Source organism: Diachasmimorpha longicaudata, chromosome 2, assembly GCF_034640455.1.
Source record: "Diachasmimorpha longicaudata isolate KC_UGA_2023 chromosome 2, iyDiaLong2, whole genome shotgun sequence".
NCBI classification, from domain to species: Eukaryota; Metazoa; Arthropoda; class Insecta; order Hymenoptera; family Braconidae; genus Diachasmimorpha; species Diachasmimorpha longicaudata.
This window is the reverse complement of record NC_087226.1, coordinates 3095125-3109986: the sequence shown is the minus strand read 5'-3', so window position 1 is coordinate 3109986 and position 14862 is coordinate 3095125. Positions and strand designations below refer to the sequence as shown.

General features: G+C 47.5%; 2 protein-coding genes across 2 annotated transcripts; both read left to right on the top strand.

The window, feature by feature from the left end:
• Positions 1-1097: 1097 nt before the first annotated feature.
• On the top strand, positions 1098-7171 carry LOC135172992 (uncharacterized). Its single transcript, XM_064139566.1, has 2 exons — positions 1098-2616; positions 2687-7171. Exons 1-2 carry the CDS (start codon positions 1098-1100, stop codon positions 6808-6810), a joined length of 5643 nt encoding a protein of 1880 aa, XP_063995636.1. The 3' UTR covers positions 6811-7171.
• A 5076-nt stretch (positions 7172-12247) lies between these two features.
• LOC135172991 (uncharacterized) lies at positions 12248-12931 on the top strand. Its single transcript, XM_064139565.1, has one exon. The coding sequence runs from the start codon at positions 12248-12250 to the stop codon at positions 12929-12931; it is 684 nt and encodes a 227-aa protein (XP_063995635.1).
• Positions 12932-14862: the final 1931 nt, after the last annotated feature.

Sequence of the window (14862 nt, the reverse complement as noted above, 5' to 3'; positions counted from 1 at the left end):
TATGCGTCTATTATATTGTAATGCATTCGTAATGTGGCATGTGTGGAGGGCAAGCGCGTACCTTAGATATTGGAAAAATAATGAAGGCCTACGTAGAGTTGCATGGCGTACACGCGATGGTGGTTGCAACAAGACTTACATTGTTGCCCTCTCGAAAAATGTATTTTATTTTGAGAACGGTCTGATGGAACTATTCCTATATCCGGGGAAACATTTTCGGTTTTCGCATTTTAAAAAGCGTTTTATATATAGCATAGAAATCTATCTATCAATATTGTTTAAACTATAGCTAAAAAACGCCCCCCAACTCATCGACAAGTGATCGATGAATTTCGGATACTTCCGGAGTTCATCGGGTCACTGGTCATCGGTCTCGGTCACCAACTTGAGACCCCCCCCAAATCAGTCTTTCAACGTATCTCCAACGTACCGGTCAACGTAATTCTATAATTTCGCCTTTATCAACGTCTCTCAACTACAATTAGAATATCAGCGATCCAGGATTTCACACGGGTGAAACCCAACGAACTTTGTGAAACTTGTATAGTTTTTTACAATTAGTGACAATAAACATACGAAGTTTTTATAACTTAGTGTCGTGTGTCTTCAATTGCATCTCACTACACCAATCCCAATTTTTCCGACGCCCGACCACCCAAAACAACGTTCCTCAACTAAACATTGGTCCTTCGAGCCGGATGGTGCGGTAAAAAACAGTGAAGAATTGTGAAAGTGCAGTGAAATTTCAACGAAACCAAAAAGGACGCCAAGTCCTATAGTGAAATCAACGACCCGTGGAATATTCTGGAACATTCCAACGATAAACCCAACAACATTCCAACGATAATCCCAACGTGAGAACAATAAGAATTTATTGCCCTCGACCCTTTGTATTCAGTGTTTACATTCCATCGGGTCTCAAATTTCCCTGACCGCGCGTGCGACAATTCGGGAATGCTCGGCCCACTTCGCTCAACTTCGCCAGCAGTCCCCCACTTACTGGGACTGTGCTCAACGAGTGAGATCGCACCCCACTCAACGTCAACGCAGCGGTCGGTACAGCTCAACGGTCGGTAACGTAGTTATCAGTTACCAACATGGCAGATGATAGAGAGTACGAGCCAACCCAACCCATTGAAATCAACGTCGGGATCAACCCCGTACCTCCGATCGTCGTTAACCCTCCAGAGACGCAAGCTCCAACCACACAGGAGCATGAAGACTGGGCAACTGCAGTGGAAACTTTTCCTTCAGTCAACATCTCAAATATTAAAACGAGGAAGTCTGAAATTGCAACGATGCCATCAACTTCAAGTACACCAACGCAGCTCTCAACAGGTACCGCCAATCAACTAGAGTTTTTGCAAGACAGAATACTAGAATTCAACGCAATTGATGAGGAACTGAGGGAATTAAGAGCCTCAGATACAACGCTGGAGGAACTCAACGGCCATGAGGAATATTTAAAGGACGCCTGGATCGAATTTGCTGAGCGATCGCAGGCATTGATTGCTAATCTACCCCCAGATCACAGCTGGATGACGGGAAAAGCATTTCTCAGAACAGGAGAATTGAAACGTCAGACGCTAAAGAGGATCTGGAAACTTAAAGGGGAGATATCAACGAAGGAGAAATTATCCGCGGGTAGAACAACGACCAGTCAACTGAAAAGAATCGATCTCCCAACATTTCAAGGTAAATTTTCCCAGTGGAAAGAGTTTTCTGATCTGTTCCAGAATCTGGTTGGGAGAAAACCAGACATGTCGCCTGCAGAAAAGCTGGTGAGGCTGAAGGAGGCTCTTAAGGGACCCCCAGCTGAGCTAATCTCGTCCTTCACTGCTACGGACATCAACTACGAGAAGGCATGGGACAAACTTCAACGGCATTATGAAAATCCACGTCTCATCGCCGGACACCTCTTCAACAGGGTGCTCAACTTGCGGCCAATGGCTAAGGGAGACGCCAAGGCCATGATAACCAACGCACACATTGCTCGTGAGACAGTGGACCACCTTATCAGCACCGCCGGGATTCCCAAAGAGGATTTGGGCGATCAATTCGTTTTTCACTTGCTCAAACGATCAATGGAGGCTGATACTCGCACCACGTGGGAACAGAGGCTGGGAACATCAACGAATTTCATACCTCTGCAGGAGTTAGTCAACTTCCTGGAGTCAACAGCAAGAGGCATGACTCCAGATGATCAACACGAACCAACGGTTCATCAACGACCAAAAGAGAAAATTCAACGTGGAAAATCACCACCTCGAGCACGCGTTTATCATGCCGCCGAAGCAACAGTTCAACGAAAGGAACCTCAGCATATTAAGCCTGCTGATTGCTGTGGGTACTGTAACGCCAAGCACTTCATTGGAAAGTGTCCATCATTTCTCAGCCTCTCAGCGCAGAGAAAACTAGAGCATCTGTCAACAACACGACTATGCTACAACTGCTTCGGTACACACCTGGTGACGAGATGCAAGTGCACTAAATCTTGCATGAAATGTCAACACAGGCACCACACGCTGTTGCACATGGACCCAACAGACAGAGAGAGACCACCGACATCGACAATCAACAGCGGTCCAGAGCAACAATCAACGAGGGAGGAATCAGGTTTGAGTGTTTGATTTATTATAATTTTCATTCATCACTCAGATCATTGATCCTCACTCGTTTTCAACAGGTCGTCCAACATCAACTCAGTCAACTAGATCCAACGAGGATTCAACAGATTCAACGGCTAACAAGAGGATTTACGCCCCCCTGAGTCAAGTCAAAGAATCGACTCAACGGAAGTCGGTCAACGCAGAGGACGCTAAGTTCTCCCACAAATCAACGGATCAGCGACTAGTGCTCTTGGCTACGGCTAAAGCCAGGGCATTCTCCAAAAGCGGATTCTACACGATCGCCAGAATCCTCATCGACCAAGGCTCAGAGCTTTCATTTATTTCGGAAAGCCTGGTTCATCAGCTTCAACTACAACGACGACATTCAACGATTGAACTCATCGGAATTGGTGGAAAACACGCATGTTCAACGAGAGGGATTGTGGCAATCACGCTCCAATCAACGAAACAGCCATTTCAACAAGTTGAGATCAACGCCCACATCCTGCAAAAGCTAACCTCACGGTTACCAACGTTCTCATGCTCATCTGCATCAATCGGATCACTGCAGCAGCTTCAACTGGCAGATGAGAACTATTCAACACCTGGACCTATCAACATAATTATCGGAGCTGACAACTACGGGAAAATCATCGGCAACGGGATTAAAAAATCCAACGATGATCAATTAGTTGGCCAACTAACAACATTCGGATGGATCTTATCCGGTCCATTATGCAACACAACGTCTTCAACGAGGACCTCCTTATCCGCGGCAAGGGGATCTTCCAACGAACAATTAACGGAGCTTCTACAAAGATTCTGGGTCCAGGAAGAACCACCAATCTCAACAAATCCAACCAACGAGCTCACACCAGACGAATTAGAGTGTGAAGAACACTTTCAACGCACTCATCAACGAGACACGTCTGGGCGCTACATTGTGCGATTGCCACTTCGCACATCAACAGCAGCGCTCGGAGAATCGAGGAATAAAGCGCTTCGTCAGCTCCAGTCGGTGAAACGAAGACTAAACGCTAATCCTGACTACAGCAAACTCTACTATGACTTTATCAACGAATACGAAGCACTTGATCACATGCGACGTATACAACAAATATCAGAACCAGCAACAAACTACTACCTGCCACATCATGGGGTTCTGAGGGAAGATTCACTAACTACGAAGCTTCGAGTAGTCTTCAACGGCTCCAACAAGACATCAACGGGTATCTCACTCAACGACATCCTCCACGCGGGCGGAAAGCTTCAAGTGGATGCAATGGATGTACTAACATGGTTGAGACGACATCGACTCGTCTTCGGCACCGACATCGTTAAGATGTTTCGACAAATCAACGTACACCCTGACGATTGGAATCTTCAACGCATTCTTTGGATAGACGAAAATCAACAACTTGTGACATACCAACTAACAACGGTCACATATGGACAGAAATGCTCTCCATGGCTCTCTTTGAGAGTTCTTCAACAACTCGTCAACGATGAAGGTCAACGATTCCCTGCAGCAGTGCTACCGCTAACTAAAGGTCGTTATGTCGACGACATTTACGGTGGAGCGGACTCTGAGGGAGAATTCAAAGAAATGATAATTCAACTTCAACAGATCTGCCAGGCGGGCGGATTTCCACTTCAAAAGTGGACCAGTAATCGCCCAGAGATACTCCAACAGCTCAACTTGTCAACGGGACCGGCAGGTACAGTGCAATTCGAGGAAGCAGTCATCAAAACGCTCGGATTGTGCTGGCATCCAGCAACAGATTTATTTCAATATAAATCTAGAACATTCAACTCAACGAGCTTCACCAAGAGGGTACTGCTATCGGAAATAGCTCAAATTTTCGATCCTCTTGGATTCATCGCACCAGTCATTGTTCGAGGAAAAATACTCATCCAAGAACTATGGCTGCTTAAACTCGCTTGGGATGATCAACTTCCACTCGACTATGTTCGAAGGTGGAAAGAGTTCAGGGAGGAACTCACGCAACTAAATCAACTGTCCATCCCAAGATGGCTAAATCTATCTCCAACGACTACCAGCGTACAAATACATGGATTTGCCGACGCATCAACAGCTGCCATGGGAGCAGTCGTTTATCTACGAGTTCAACGAGACAACGAAACACCAACAATCAGCTTGGTGTGTGCAAAAACAAGAGTTGCACCACTGAAAAAGCTGACGATTCCACGCCTGGAGCTAACCGCGGCCCTTCTGCTAACAAAAATTGTCAGCTGGGCACAACGCACATTGGAAATCAACGGAGAGACATACCTTTGGTCTGATTCTTCTGTAGCTTTGGCATGGATCAACAGCCATCCATCGAGATGGAAGGAATTCGTTCACAATAGAGTAACGAAAATCCAGGAAGAGTTACCAACAGCCGTATGGAGACATGTTGGTGGGATTTACAACCCTGCTGACTGTGCTTCACGTGGCATTTCACCGAGTCAACTCAACGAACATCACCTTTGGTGGAAAGGGCCTGACTGGCTAGCAAAACCGCCGTCAGCCTGGCCACAACATACAACCAGTGCTCCAACGGAAGTCTCTCTTGAAGAGAGACCAGCAACAGCTCACCCAGTAGCTGCTGAAGCTAGGCAGCATCCACTGACAGAGTTCCTCAACAGATATTCTACCTTATCAAAAGTATTACAAGTCACCGCAACGATGAATCGAGCCATCCAACGACTTCGACGACAACCAACGCCCGATTCATCAGTATTAACAACGATAGAACTCAACGAAGCGAGGACATTCTGGGTTAAGGTAACACAACACCAATACTTTGAATCTGTGTTTCAGAACTTGAACAGAGATATTCAACTACCTCGCCAACATCCACTGGCCAAGCTCACCCCGAGAATTGATGATCAAGGAATTCTCAGGCTTGGTGGACGACTAAAGAACTCATTGCTTGATCCAGACGAGACTCATCCAATTATCTTACCACGACAATCTCGCCTGACAACGCTCATCATCAACGAAGCTCACCAGAAAACACTCCACGGAGGAGTTCAACTCACCATGGCTCACATCAGACAACGATACTGGATCGTTGGTGGCAGAAAGTCAGTGCACGCAGCAATTCTGCGCTGTGCTGTCTGCACCAGATTCAGGGCAACAAGAGCCCAACAGTTAATGGGTCAACTTCCAACAGCCAGAGCAACGCCTTCAAGACCATTCCTGCATACTGGAGTGGACTATGCAGGGCCACTTCCAATCCTGAAGTGGAGACCAACGAACGCGCAACCATCAACGGTTCATATAGCGGTTTTTGTGTGTTTCACAACCTCAGCTGTTCACCTTGAACTGGTCAACAGACAAACAACGGATGCATTTATCGCAGCATACAAAAGATTTACTGGAAGGCGAGGCATTCCAGCTATCATGTATAGTGACAATGCAACGACATTCGAAGGAGCAGCCAACGAACTCAACAGACTATACAACCAAGAATCTCCAGATAACCAACAAATTAGAGCTGCTCTTGCTTCCAACGGAACCCAGTGGAAATTCATCCCACCAAATGCTCCTCACTTCGGAGGCAAGTGGGAGGCCGCTGTAAAGTCAACGAAGTATCATCTACGACGAGTATTAGGAACAACAACGTTAACATACGAAGAGCTCAACACGATCCTGATACAAATCGAGGCCTGTCTCAACTCAAGGCCTATTGTTCCGATGAGAGATGACCCAGATGACCTTCAGGCTCTTACACCAGGGCATTTCCTCATCGGAGAACCTCTTCAACTACTCCCGGAGCCATCTCAACTCAACACAAATATCAACAAACTCACACGATGGAATCTGGTGACCCAGAAAATACAACAATTCTGGTCGAGATGGTCCAGGGAGTGTCTTCAACGTTACCACTCCATCTACAAGTGGAATCAACAGCAACGCAACATCAAGGTGGGAGATATGGTCCTGATGATCAATGATGATCTCCCTCCAGCACGTTGGCCACTGGCGCGAGTCATTGCGGTAAGGCCAGGGGCTGATGGCCTAGTGAGAGTCGCAGAACTGCTCACAGCAACACCAGAAGTCCCAACGAATCCAGATGGATCACCATCAACACAGAACATTCGGGTTCAACGACATCAATACACCAGACCGATAGCAAAACTTTGCTTGCTACCAACGGACCCAACACCAGCAGACCAACAAGATGACAACTAGAGATTACCATCAACAGAGGATTCATCACGCCTGATGAATGCGGGCGGGATGTTTAAACTATAGCTAAAAAACGCCCCCCAACTCATCGACAAGTGATCGATGAATTTCGGATACTTCCGGAGTTCATCGGGTCACTGGTCATCGGTCTCGGTCACCAACTTGAGACCCCCCCCAAATCAGTCTTTCAACGTATCTCCAACGTACCGGTCAACGTAATTCTATAATTTCGCCTTTATCAACGTCTCTCAACTACAATTAGAATATCAGCGATCCAGGATTTCACACGGGTGAAACCCAACGAACTTTGTGAAACTTGTATAGTTTTTTACAATTAGTGACAATAAACATACGAAGTTTTTATAACTTAGTGTCGAGTGTCTTCAATTGCATCTCACTACACCAATCCCAATTTTTCCGACGCCCGACCACCCAAAACAACGTTCCTCAACTAAACAAATATTCTTTAGAAGTGTGTAAGCGTATAACACGAAGGTTTCACTCACTCGTTGAAATCGTGTATATGTTGCGCACGCAAAATTAATTTGATGCCCCTTAAAATAATACAGAGAATACTGCACTTGTATAAAATCTCAAGTTTATTGAACCAAGTTTTTGATTCAACAATGGGTTAGAAGCGACTACTTCTTCTTTCGAATGTTCGAGTGTAACTGACTTTACAACTAATTTTACAAAGTCACTCAGGGTGTCGCCTACTTCTTCTGGCAAGAGGGACCCATATTAAGGTTTACATTTTCTCATGAAATTGGTTGTATGAACCAACCCAAACTAAAGTAGTTAATGGTCAGGTTATGGTATTACCTGACTCTTGGTCTTAAACGGAACTTTATGGCATGGCCTAAGTGAAGGACGCATGCCGCCAACATTTCCTTTACAACATGTCCTAGGAGATTGGCTTTGGGATTTTACAATTCAATGCTGTATTGCTTCAAATGCCAAAATACTGAGCATATAAAACAATCACGCGCACACGTACAGGGTCCGAATAAATATATTATATAAAAGATCTATCAATCGAAAAATCCCTCTTAATTTTTTGAGGTTCCGGGGATGTTTTGGGGCGGATGGGATGGTGGGTGAGGAAGTTCCGGAGAGGCGAATAACGGTGCACTGCGTATGTGTTGAAGGACCGAGTTTATTGTATAAAAACTTAATACACAATTTGCAGTCAACGATGTTAAAAGTTATTCGTTATTATAATGGACTGTATTTCCGTATAGATAATTCCCGGTTCTAACCCCGTTGGTTATCCGGATCCTGGCCAATAATTCCCCGTTGGAATTCCGTAAAATAGACGTGTCTTTACCGATTGCTAGCTGATGGTATACTGACCATCGTAACGATCCCGAGATCGATCGTGACCTCTCGTTACGATGGTCAAAGGTGATTGGCCGTAGTCATCCTGTTGGTCATCCTGTCGTTTGACCGCGGAATTTTGAACAATCCCTGTACTTTGAAAATCTCACAATATAATAGTCGATGGAATCATAATGGCTAAAATTTCTTTTTTATTACCTTTTTAAATTACTTCTGTGTGGAATCCGGTCGCTGAGGAAAATTTTCAGATGTATAGTGCAGGACATTTGCAATGTTGAAGTCATTGTTGATAGATGGTAATGTAACATTGAAGATACCTCCGAGCGTCGTGGTATGCTTTATCCGAATATTGAAGTGTATTTATTAAATTAAGACTCGAAACACAAAACGTCTTAATCAATCAACGAATACATTTAATGAATAATGGATTATACAGTATACACAATACTACAGTGGACTGTATGGAATGTTTCCGTGGTAAATTGTAACTAACTAAAAATAACAAAGTAGCAGCTTTTATGTGCTAAGGAAATCTGAAGAAAAATGGTGTGATTGACTCGGCACTGTGGAATTTATCGGACTGATGAAGACGAAAATATTGGGACTCTTAATGTTCGAGTTCGGTCAAAGTCTCCTAGGATGCTGACGATGGACTGTGGGGACTAGGGATTTAGTGATTGCATGGCATTAGCAATTTTTAATCTTTTGAAAATCGTTCTATGAGGGCCAGATGCGAAGAACGAAAAATTTATCGTATAACGCAAATGGTGGGGAACTAAGTCGGGAAAATGGAGGAACAGACGATGAGGAATTACACGATAATTATCTTGACAGCTCCCATACAAACAAAACCGAAGAAAGATTCAATCTATGTATACTTGAACCCCAAAAACAAAAACAAAAATTGTTTTTGTAACAAAATGCGCCAAGCAGATATTTCGATGTTATTCACTTGAAAAAAAAACTGGAAAAAGAACTTGAAACAACAATTATTTAAAAATTAGAGCCACAATTATGGAAATGTAAAAAAAAAACACAAATAAAAAAAGACGCCGAGCTCATTGAATTTACCAGTTGAGAAAGCTGATGATGATAGGAGTCCATAAACCGTTTTGAGTTCTCTATGAATGTCTTGACTTCGACGAGTCCCATAATATCCTACGAAGGACATCACAGTCAAATCGAATACTCGACTCAAATCGAAAGGGGTAAACAATCCATTGTGAATCAAAAATTTATTCGGCAATATGGTCAGGATCAACGTACTTCGCGCGGTTTTTCCTGAAGACCTAGCCTATTTGGATATGCGGATATGATTGGCACTGTTGACTGAGAACTTTCTCGTAAGAATCTTTCGTCCCTATGCATCAACTGTGGACCTACGATAGTTTGTGTCTCTCGTCAAGATTATCAAACTCATAAACTTTTTCATGACAGCCAGATGGAACTTTCGGTTCAATTTTTCGCTTTGTTGATTCCCCTAGAACTTCCAGACTGAACGACAGTTCGTGTAATAGAGGAAAGTACTCTGTTGTAGCTAGTTCTATAGAGAAAGTGGTGAGTTTCGAAAAAACCATGCCAAGTACGTTGGTCCTGAGCAGATTGCCGAATAATTTTTTTATTCACAATGGATTGTTTACCCCTTTCGATTTGAGTCGAGTATTCGATTTGACTGTGATGTCCTTTGTAGAATATTATGGGACTCGTCTGAGTCAAGACATTCATAGAGAACTCAAAACGGTTTATGGACTCCTATCATCACCAACTTTCTCAACTGGTAAATTCAATGAGCTTGGCGTCTTTTTTTATTTGTGTATTTTTTTCAAATTTCCATAATTGTGGCTTCAACTTTTAAGTAATTGTTGTTTCAAGTTCTTTTTCCAATTTTTTGTTTCAAGTGAATATTATCGCAATATATGCTTGGCGTATTTTTTTACAAAAACATTTTTTGTTTTTATTTCTGGGGGGATTTCTCACCCCTGACGTGCTCTATAGACGAGACGAACTAGACGGTTGAGTCCCCGACTGAGCGCGTCCGCAGGTGGCGGCTAGGGGAAAAGCCTGGGAATGGGTGGTACCTCAGGGACGGAGACAGGAGGCTGGGTAACAGCACCTGAATCCAGGAACCTGGGGCCTACTTCGGAACCCGGCTAGCGATAGCTATAATGTCGACCTACGGGAGTAAAGACCCGTCAGGAAGAACCAAGGTATCGCCGCGGACCAGACTCCCCAAGCCAAGGTAGAAGTTATCGTGCCGAGGGCTGAATGGCACTGGGGAACAGTGTCTTTAACGATACCCTTGGAGAACCAGGCAGCACCCCATGGTATTTATGCCTTACCCCTGTATCCAGGCTCTGCGGGGGTGGACTTTATTTTCCTAGGATTCTCGCGGGACACATATGGAGCCCAATTATAATGAAAATTTTAACGCCGATGACGGTGCCCGCCCAGAGGGAACAGCAGAAGCTTTCAGGGTAGAGGAGGAGACGGTCGGCGCTAGGGCCCCAGAAGGGGAACAAGCGCTGATGGAGGTAGAGAGGGAGCCATACCTCACGGGGATCTATCATAGGTGGGCCCGCTGTCGCTGACCCCACCCAGGTAAGGACAAGGAAAGGGCGGACAGGCGCGGAGAAACGCAGGGCCAACCAGGCTCGGCTGAAAGCCGAGGCCTCGCGGGATCTACAATCCCCGCAGGAAAAGACCGCCACGAAAGGGGTGGAGGAACAGGGGACAGGATCCAAGAGACCCAGGTCCTCTGGCTCCACTCCCCCGGATGTGGCCATGCCCGCGAAAAGGGTGCGGGCGGTGGAAGGACTGGGGGCAGCATCCTTCAGGGACGCGGCAATGGGTAGAGGCAGGGGGCCATAGTGCCAGTTGGCTACTCAGAGCTGTCCCTGACGGAGGAGCAGGCCAACCAGGTCCAAGAGGCGCTGGTGGCAGCACTATTCGGGACTGACCTCGACGGTCAGCTCCCGAATTTCGAGGGCCACCGGTATGAGGAAGGAGTGCTGTGTGTGGTATGCACGGATGGCCGGTCGAAGGACTGGCTGAAGGCCGTGGTGCCCACCCTGGCACTCTGAGAAGGGGCCTCACTTATCCTATTGTATGAGGAAGCGCTCCCTAAGCCGACCAGGGTGACGGCCTTTCTCCCGGGAAAACCCGTGGGAGCGGCTGTGGCCCTGGAAAGACTAGGCAAGCAGAACCGGACCCTCACCACTGGAAAGTGGTGGGTCTATGGCTGCAGCAGCGGGGTCGGGGGGATGAACTTGGCGGTGGGCGTGGACCCCAAGTCCCTAGAGGTCGTGAAGGGGTTGGGGATGGCCCCCTTCTACTGCCTCGGCCGCGCTCGTTTTTACGAGACCCAGTGGAGAGCGGGGGGAGGAGGAGCACCTCGCGCCCGGCGGAACTCCGGGAACTCGGGCACTGACCAAAGTGGGTCAGGAGCCGCAGGCGACAAGGGCGGGCGGAAGAGAGTGCCAATTGGACTAGACGGTCCGGAGGAGGCCCCCGAAGCTGTCGGGGAAGGCGGCCGCGAGGGTGAGGCGTGAGAGGGCGTGGAGGGCTACCTCGTACAAAGGGACCCCCCCCTTGCTGTCGCACGGCCTCCGCCGAGTGGACGCGCAAGGGGCCGCAGAGGAAGGCCGCCTCTGGTGAGGGGGGGGGGCTCGGCGGGAACCGGGAGGGGGTCTCAAGGGACCCTCAACTGGGCACGGCCGGGCTCATGTTGCCAGGGGTAGGCAAGAGGGCCTACAGGCGACCCTGCCTAAGGGCATACCAATGGCCGGGCTGGCGAGGCGGGGAGGAGCAGAGGACGCGTTGCGGGGAGACGGCTTAGTCTCACTGATACTCCACTGCTCCCAGATTAACTAGCAGAACTGCAAGGCTGCGACTGCCCTGCTGAGTACACGCTGAGCACACAGACATATGCCTTATACAGGAGCCCTGGCATCACGGAGTCTCTGTTAAAGGCTTATCGGGAGGCGAGGAGGAGCTATTCTATGCCCGAGGCGACCGGGGCCCCAGGGCCTCCATTTCTGTCAAAAGAGCGTGCGGAGCCAGGGAAATGGCTACTTTCTGCCATAGAGACCTGGTGGCGGCTGTCATGAGGCTTCAGAGGGAGGCAGGGACGGAGGACATTGTGTTCTGTTCGGCCCACTTTGCGCATGACTCACCGACACCACCACCTACTAAGGAACTGCGTGATCTGGTGAGCCACTGCAGAACTAAAAGGCTGCCACTCATCATAGGATGCGACGCAAATGCGCAGAACGTGGTGTGGGGCAGTGAGTGGTGCAGTGACAGGGGCACTGCTCTTTTGGAATTTATGGCAGATGTGGACCTGGAGATCCTTAACAGGGGCTCTAGATCTACATTTGTCACCTCGCGCTGTCAATGCATCGTTGACATAACCATGTGCACCCGCCGACTGGCGGGACGTTGTATGGACTGGAGAGTGCACCGGGAGGACACACTCCCCGACCATCGACGCATTAGATTTCGCATTGAGGGCTGTGCCAGTCTACAGCAGGATTCCTTGCGCAGAAACCCAAGGGCCACCGACTGGGACTCCTTTGAGAGAAACCTGGAAAAAAGGCTCAGGGTAGGACGCGTAAGGCCCTGCAGCGAGGACAGGTTGAAGGACGAGGTGGAGAGAATCCACGTCGCCCTGACCGAGTCCTTCGAGATGGCATGCCCGGCTAAACCATGCAGGCAAGGGAACAAAGTGCCTTGGTGGAGTCGAGAACTGGACAGGCTGAGAAGCCAGTCCAGGAGACTCTGGAACTGAGCGTACAGATTCAAGAGAGCTGATGACTGGACTCTGTACAGAAATGCGCAGAGGGAGTGTAAGAGGCTCATTAAGCAATCACAGGGGCTCACCTGGAAAACACACTATGAGGAACTGGAGGTACCCTCAAGGGTCTCCAGCCTTCGCAGGGTTTTTTGGGGGGCCCTGCACAAAGGCTGGGTGGAATCACGCTGACAAGCGGGGACACCATTACAGAACCGCGAAAAGTCCTGAGCATCTGGTTTGCGCGCACTTTCCGGACTCTATTATAGAGCACCCAGGGGCGTGCTCTGAGGCAGATTGGACGCGAACAGGAAGCGGCGATCCCGACTGGGAGCTAGCCGCAGGAATAGTAACGCTGGATAGGCTGCGGTGGGCGGTGGACTCCTTCGAAACGTACAATAGCCCCGATCCGGATGGAATATATCCGGCCCTCTTGCGAAGAGGGGGTCCGTTGCTCCTGCGCAGACTGCTACCGGCACTGAGGGCCTGCCTAGCATTGGGCTATGTACCCAGCAGGTGGCGGGAAGTCAGAGTTATTTTATCCTTAAGCCGGGTAAATGCAGCTATGACAATGCAAAAGCCTACAGACCGATCAGTCTAAGCGCCTTCCCGCTGAAGACGCTGGAAAGACTGGTCGACAGGCACATTAAGGAGGGGGCACTGAGAGCTAACCAGATATGCCCCTCACAACATGCATACTAAGCTGACAGATCAACTGAGACTGCATTGCACCACTTGGTAGGCATAATAGAAAACGCAAAGGAAAGGAAGGAGGACACCCTCGGTGTCTTTATGGACATAGATGGAGCATTCGACAATACTTATTTTGATATGATGGAGAAAGCGGCGGCAGCATTTGGGATCGAGGTGTCGGTCACCAAATGGATAGCCGCCATGCTCAGAACCAGAGTTGTCCACTCTACCGTTGGGGACAGTGCGGTAAGGGCTGTGGTGGGGAGGTGCTGCCCGCAGGGGTGTAGCGGAGTTGGTTTCTACACTACATATATTATAAACGTTCGTTTACAGATACATAACACGTCGTTGATTAATTCAATACAATGTATACAGGGTGCTCATATTAAGTGGGTCGATTCTGACCAGGCATGTTTTGCGGGTGATTCTGAGCAGAAAAGTCCTTTTCCACTTTTCGCTCGGACGCACCCCTGCAGAGATATGGCGGTGAAAAGAACGGCCAATGGGGCGCGAGCATTGCGCGGCTCTCCGTCCGTGTGCCGCGGGTAAGCAGTGTGCGTGCTTCCCCTTCTCCTCGGGCGGACGTTCCATTCCCGGGAATCCAATTTTCATTATTAATTATCCTGTGTAAAAATCGCGAAAATGTCTTCGTGTCTTAATTAATCGCGGATTTTTATTTAACTTTGAACTCCAATTATTAAATAAACAAATGGATTTACGGGATCCCACCATGAGACATTTGTTGTAGAAAATTTGATTCTCTGCAACAAATGTCTTGTGACAAAAGGCCGTAAATCCATTTGTTCAGTTAATAATCAAGAAAACGCGTTTATTGCTCTGGATTCCGCGAAAATCGCGAGCCATCCCCTGCGAATGTTGACATGAATTCTTTATTGTCAATTATCTTGGTAAGAGGGTCTTTACAACATTTTGTCACGAGACCTTTCTTGTTGTAAATTAAATTTACAATAAAAGATATCTGTTTGAAACGTAAACAGAAAATCGCCAGGTTTACCATCAGAACATTCGAGAAAATTCTGGCGACCTTGAGGGCATTGAGATTCGGGGCCAGTTCACGCAGAATAACCTCAAAGCATTCAGTTCGTTACGGAAACTCAATCAGAGCAGTTGTTATCTATCAATTGTATCTAACGTCCCTATCGAGAATCTAGAGTCGGGCGTTTAGACCTGTTATAAGGAACGTATAAGTTCATCGGGTTTTTTTGAGTACATCA